This window comes from Denticeps clupeoides, unplaced genomic scaffold, assembly GCF_900700375.1.
Source record: "Denticeps clupeoides unplaced genomic scaffold, fDenClu1.1, whole genome shotgun sequence".
NCBI classification, from domain to species: Eukaryota; Metazoa; Chordata; class Actinopteri; order Clupeiformes; family Denticipitidae; genus Denticeps; species Denticeps clupeoides.
Window position 1 is genome coordinate 462,652 of NW_021630047.1, and position 7,342 is coordinate 469,993.

At 47.6% G+C, this 7,342-nt stretch overlaps 1 protein-coding gene across 2 annotated transcripts in view; it reads right to left on the reverse strand.

Moving 5' to 3' along the window:
* Positions 1-2,763: 2,763 nt before the first annotated feature.
* The window catches only part of nbas (NBAS subunit of NRZ tethering complex), a 48,007-nt gene continuing 43,428 nt past the window's right edge, over positions 2,764-7,342 (reverse strand). For both annotated transcript variants that reach the window (XM_028967958.1, XM_028967957.1), the window contains 3 exons: positions 5,540-5,684; positions 5,337-5,465; positions 2,764-3,147 (listed from right to left, as the gene is read on the reverse strand). In XM_028967958.1, the coding sequence (XP_028823791.1) occupies positions 2,872-3,147; positions 5,337-5,465; positions 5,540-5,684 (550 nt within the window). In that variant the 3' untranslated portion in view covers positions 2,764-2,871. The remainder of the gene's footprint in view (positions 3,148-5,336; positions 5,466-5,539; positions 5,685-7,342) is intronic.

The window sequence follows — 7,342 nt, forward strand, 5'->3', positions numbered from 1 at the left end:
AGGTTCACAATACAGACAGACATCGTTACAAGCATGTTGGTTGCCTCAGAAGATCACACCAGGACAAGGAGAAGAACGCTTGTGTGACTGTACTGGGTGTAGGGAGGGTTTGCTCATCTCACTTTACCTCTGTGTTCAGTCGGTATGTTAGTTGGTTCTGTCACAACTTGGGTGTTTTGGGGTGACGTGGACTCATAAACCTCCAGTATCTTCACTGACCTCCCTGTCCTCCACTGGTCCTCACTTGGTCCTGTCGCTGTGTACAGTCCCCATAAGACCAGTGGACAGTGTAGATATTTATTTTAGAACAATTCTAGAACAGAATGAACAATTGTGTGTGTGTGTGTGTGTGTGAGTGAGAGAGAGAGAGAGAGGGAGAGAGAGAAACTAATGCAATTCACATAATGCATGATCATTTTGTTATACTTTATTAATCCCGAAGGAAATTGCTTCTCTGTATTTAACCATCACCCTTGGTGACAGTTGACACCATGACAGGCGCCCGGGGTGTAGTGTGTGGGGACGTCTTGTACAGATATACAGAGAGACGACAATATATGGAAGAGATGACAATAAAGTTTACTTGACTTAGTGGCACCTTGGTGGATTGGGATTCGAACCGACAACCTTCTGGGGCTCAACATACACAGAATGCGATAATTACATATAATAAATGAATGTAATAGTTTTGGTGTATGGTAATATGTAGCAACATGAAATATAATAATAATGAATACTACATGAATAAAAACACCGAAAGAACAGATATACGGGATCGGGGGTAAATAAGTATGATGAGAATGTGTGATGTGAGAGTGAGAGACTTAGTTATCAGAGTTTCGGCATCATCATCATCATCATCATCGACGCTATTTGATGTTAATCGTTTGGAGAATGTTAATCTGGAAACAAACGGCTCCTAATGTCTGTGAAGAAATGATAGAAGAAACCAGGGTTCTCCGTCAACACCACCACCTGACAGGGACCCGTTTCTTCCAGGGAACAGTGTCACACTTCACTGGGACCCGAGTGTCCAAACACTGACAGCAGAAGGTTTCTGATGTGAGTAACTACACACACACACACACACACACACACACACAGAGAAAAGAGTTTGCTTATGAAATGCAGGGAAATGTCCTCACTATCACTGTCATTTTTTGTGAGGACATTTGATAAAAGATTCACACCAGCGTGTGTTCCCATTACATGGTTTATACACTGCACACACCTTCTGCAGAGCTTCCAGTGACCCTAAAAGGCAAAACACCAAGACACACACACAATGAGTCCTTATTTCCCTCTGATATGTTAATATGATATTAATCTGCATAACCTGAATTGGATTTGTGGAGATGAGACCTCAGCACACGTTATAAACACACACAGCACATTATTATTCATGTTGGTCCGCGCCATCAGACGCTGAGCTGCAGATCTTCATGATGTGATTCCGCTTTCGTCCCGACGTCCCGACCCCCATGTGATGTTGGTCGGGTTGACGGCCTGCTTGTTACTAGTGATAAATGGTTCATCATTATGATCATTTTATATTTACCATCACTGCATCACGCTTGTATTTTAGAAACACTCAAGTGCAGAGTTGCAATCGTGAGAAATCTGGTTATTTTATATGATCACAGATATTGATCTGTCAGTGTAATAATAAATAAATAATCCATGCACTTTATTCCATCTGTTACATATCCTGTCACACAGTTAATATTATCCACATTTTAATTTTATTTACATGTTATTCTACATTGATCTATATTTTATACTTGTATTATTATAATCTTACTTCTTCCACGTCTCTACAAACAGGAAAGCTGAAATTCGGAGCGTACAGACTGAGGCATTTAATAAGAAATCCTCAGCGTTATCGCAATACGGCGGGGACCAAATCAAACGAGAGAGAAGGAGCGGCCGTCAGAAGGTTAATGGTCGTAATCCACTTCATTTCTCTTCCTCTGATTGCAACATTCAGCCACTGAATGAGTTCTGATGAAACTGGAGGAAAAACCTGGACAGGTGGAGAACGCGAGAAACCACGTCTCTCTCACACACACACACACACACACACACACACACACACACACACACACACACACACACACAGTAGATATCTCCACCGCTACCGTGTGTGTCCTGAAGTGTGTGTGGTGTGACGAGAATCAGAACACTACAGATTATCATTCCAAGTCCCGTTCACACAGACGTGTGACAAAATAATGAGGACACACACGGACACACACACACACACACACTTTACAGAGTTGACAAGCTGAGCCGTGAACCGTCTCTTCACACACGTGGTTCGGTTTAGATTAAAATCTCAGTATAATAAGACCGTGTTCAACACGGTAAATCGTTACTGTGGACCAGTGGCGTGTACGATGTACCATATTTAAATTCAGCAACTTTACACCATGTCCTGCAAGTAAGGACACGGGACGGTACTTTATACTGTACGCTCAACATGGACCACCGTGGACCGTCCTGTCTGTGGTTTTACTGACTTCTGTTCATCAGAGACCTTCAGGACGGTTGGAAGCCTGAAGGTGGAGAGAAGACAAGCGTGTGAAATGCTGTCATCACAGCAGACACCTGACGTGCTCAATTTTTTACTGTCCCGTGTCTTCGGTTTTCCATAAATGTGAAGGGACTGGCAGTGTGTCCTTCAAAGGAGTGGCCCTGTTTGGATGAAGTGACCATGACCTCAGGAAACACACACACACACACACAGAGCAATAAAAACCAATATTTTCCAAAATTCCTTTAATAATTCAGTGTAACACCGAGACGTGAATTAACAGAAGAACGATAATCGCTAATAAGACAACTTCCTGTGCTGCATTAGCACCTGGCGTCTCACAGCCACTTGCGTATGACGGACAGCGCGCTGCTGAAGGTGACGAGTCCGGGGTGGGTCCCCCTGTAAGCCAGCAGCAGGGAGCCAGCCTGGGCGCCATGCCCCGCCTCCTTCAGCTCCCGGGCCAAGTCCTCCACGTCCCGGCCCGCCTCCTTGCCGTGGGACAGCAGGTGGGTGACGAGGTGGGGGTAGAAGGGCGTCTCCACGCAGCCCACCAGCAGCCCGGCGTCCAGCAGCAAGGACAGCAGCTCCACGTCACACGTTCCTTCATCCACCTGGACAGACAGCAGCGAGGCACATTTTCACATCAAGTCAATTTCCATCTTTCACGTCAGGTTTACTGATCGAGCAGCTCTGGTCCATACTAGACGTGCGATGAAAACGTCACTTTTACCATCAAACACCATCAAAAACCATCAAACACCATGAAACACCATGAAACACCATCAAAAACCATCAAACACCATCAAAAACCATCAAAAACCATCAAACACCATCAAAAACCATCAAACACCATCAAACACCATCAAAAACACCATCAAACACACTCAAAAACCATAAACAAACCATCAAACACCATCAAACACCATCAAAAACCATCAAACACACTCAAAAAACATTAAAAAACATCAAACACCATGAAACACCATCAAACACACTCAAAAACCATAAAAAAACCATCAAACACCATCAAAAACCATCAAACACACTCAAAAACCATTAAAAAAACCATCAAACACCATCAAAAACCATCAAAAACCATCAAACACCATCAAACACCATCAAACACCATCAAAAACACATTCAAACACACTCAAAAACCATCAAACACACTCAAAAACCATAAAAAAAACCTTCAAACACCAGCAAACACCATCAAACACACTCAAAAACCATAAAAAAAAACCATCAAACACCATCAAACACCATCAAAAACCATCAAACACTCAAAAACCATAAAAAAACCATCAAACACCATCAAAAACCATCAAACACCATCAAACACCATCAAACACCATCAAACACCATCAAAAACCATAAAAACATGAATATAAATATGAACCAACAAGAGCCAAACACAAAATGATGCAATCAGACACACACACACACACAAACCCACACACACACACGCACGCACACACACAACCCACACACAATCAACATTTACATTTACAGCATTTATCAGACGCCCTTATCCAGAGCGACTTACAGTCAGTATTTTACAGGGACAGTCCCCCCCTGGAGACACTCAGGGTTAAATGTCTTGCTCCACCTCTCCACCCCAACACACACATACACCCCACACACACACGCATGGACACACACACCCACACACACACGCACGCACACACACAACCCACACACACACACACGCACACGCACACACACAACCCACACACACACACACACCACACACAACCAACACACCACACGCACACACACGTCGGTACAGAGACCGGAAGGCCCGTCCCCGTCGGTACAGAGACCGGTTGGCCCGTCCCCGTCGGTACAGAGACCGGTTGGCCCGTCCCCGTCGGTACAGAGACCGGAAGGCCCGTCCCCGTCGGTACAGAGACCGGTTGGCCCGTCCCCGTCGGTACAGAGACCGGTTGGCCCGTCCCCGTCGGTACAGAGACCGGTTGGCCCGTCCCCGTCGGTACAGAGACCGGAAGGCCCGTCCCCGTCGGTACAGAGACCGGTTGGCCCGTCCCCGTCGGTATAGAGACCGGAAGGCCCGTCCCCGTCGGTATAGAGACCGGAAGGCCCGTCCCCGTCGGTATAGAGACCGGAAGGCCCGTCCCCGTCGGTATGAACCCGTACGTCTGTGTTGCTGTTTATTCTGCAGCAGAGTGTCGGTCTGATGTGAATAATTCAGTGAAGTTAATGCAGTTTGACTACAATAAATAATGCATCTTCACACACACACAAACACACACAAACACACACACACAAACACTGTCCCTGTGTTCTCCACCCGTCTCTCTTCTTCTCTCAGTGAAGAGCAGCATCTCGGGGGAGAAGTGATTGTCTCAAACTGATCTGGAGTCAGTCTCAGCCCCTCACCGTCACTAATGAGGTTCCTTCAGTGGTGTGTATCTGACCCCAGGTCAGGTCCAGTCCCTGGTGAGCCTCAGTCAAGCCGCTTTATCTGATCCGCAGTCGCTGGGAGAGGCGGTTAAGTGGCTCAGCTCCAGTTTATCTGACCTGGGATCAGTTATCTACACCGTACTGGCTCCTCTTAAAAAGCTCTGACTGGTCTGGGCGCAGCAGCTAATGGAGATGGATTTGAGAGGGTATCTGGGATCTGTACAGAGGCAGATTCATTATCGAACCTTTTGGAAGCGGAACACTTTACCCAACAAAGCAGCACAATAAAAACAATGATCCGGAACAGTGTGAGAACGTCACCGGTGAGAACCCAGATCAGGTGAAGGCGGATGAGTACGGGCGTGGCCACTCCTACCTGCTCGATGGCGCGGAGTCGGCCCAGGAGCAGCGAGACGAGATCCTGGTGTCCACTCTCCGCCAGCAGCTTCAGAGCCGGCAGCTTCAGGTCCCGGTCCCAGAGCAGCGAGGACACGCGAGACACACACTGAGGGAGAGACGGAGACGGTGTTTTTCTCCACCCACAGAACATCCAGCTCCGTCCATCACCACACCTGCTACCTGAGGGGGCAGCTGCTGCCGGGTCTGGTAGAGGCAGCGACACATAGACAGAACCTCAGCGCCCCCGACGACCTCTGACCCTGGAGAGCAGCGGGAGAGCAGCGCAGCAGTCACACTCACCCACGGGTTTCTCCCTGGGTCTATCCTGTAATTACACACACACATTCAAATTCAAATTTCAAATTCAAATTTTATTTGTCACATACACAGTCGTACACGGTATGATGTGCAGTGAAATGCTTTCTGCAACTGCTACAGACCACAGTATTGCAAATGTTGCAAGTAAACAGTGAACCAATATGCAAATAATGCAAACATAACCAAGTATTACACTTTTACGTCTTTAACATAAAATATGTGTAACTGGTAGGGTGAATGAGTTTTTTTACAATGTTTAAAGAAAAGAGAGAAAGAGCCATAAAAGAAAGAGCAGTAAGGACCTAAAAAGCGCAGAGTCATTATGTGCAAAGTGGTTTTGTGCAAAAGAGTCCAGAGTGATTGGAGGTGAAAGTGCTGGAGTTCTATGTACTGTTGTTGAGAGCTTGGACAGCCTGCGGGAAGAAGCTCCTCCTCATTCTCTCTGTGGTGGACTTCAGGGAGCGGAAGCGCTTCCCTGATCGCAGCAGAGAAGAGTCCATTGTTGGGGTGGGTGAGGTCCTTCACTATCTTCCTGGCCCTGGTGCAGCACCGTTTGCTGTAGATAGATTGAAGGTCAGGGAGCTTGGTACGGATGATTCGTTCGGCTGATCGAACCACCCTCTGTAGGGCTCGCCTGTCCTTCATGGTGCTGTTCCCGAACCAGGTTGAGATATTTCCCGTCAGGATGCTCTCTATGGTGCAGGAGTAGAAGTTCCTGAGCACCTTGGAGGGCAGTCTGAAGTCTCTCAGGCGTCTGAGGTGGTAGAGACGCTGCCGGGCCTTTTTCACCACGGTGTTGATGTGACAGGACCATGACAGGTCCTGCGTGATGTTAACACCGAGGTAACGGAAGCTGTCCACTCTCTCCACTGGGCTCCTGTTGATGACAGGGGTCTGGTAGGTCCTCTCCTGCTTTGTACTGAAGTCCACTATTAACTCCTTTGTCTTGCTGACGTTCAGGTGGAGATTGTTCCTCTGGCACCAGTTCTCCAGATTTCCAACCTCCTCCAGGTAGGCCATCTCATCGTTGTCAGAGATCAGGCCCACCACGACAGTGTCGTCAGCAAACTTGATGATGGTGGTGGAGTTAGTAGTGGCTGTACAGTCATGGGTGTACAGGGAGTACAGCAGGGGGCTCAGAACACAGCCCTGGGGGGCTCCAGTGCTGAGGGTGATGGAGGCTGAGACATGTCCACCCATCCTTACTGCCTGTGGTCTCCCGGTTAGGAAGTTGGAGATCCACTGACAGAGAGATGATCTGAGTCCCAGGTGCTCCAGCTTGGTGGTGAGTGTGGAAGGGATTATTGTGTTAAATGCTGAACTGTAGTCAATGAAGAGCATTTTAACATAATTTCCCTTCCGAGTGTCCAGGTGGGTGAGTGCTGTGTGGAGGAGATGTGATATGGCGTCATCTGTGGACCGGTTGGGACGGTTGCAAACTGTAGTGGGCCGAGTGTATCTGGTAGTGAAGAAATGATGAAGTCTCTGACCAAAAGCACCGTCCCCACACACTGCTCCCCGGGCGCCTGTCATGGCTGCACACTGCTCACTCAGGGTGATGGGTTAAATGCAGAGGACGAATTTCACTGTGTGCATTGCGTGCTGTGTATCACATGTGACCATCACTTCACTTTCTTTCTCAGCCGTTCAAAGATCTTCATCACT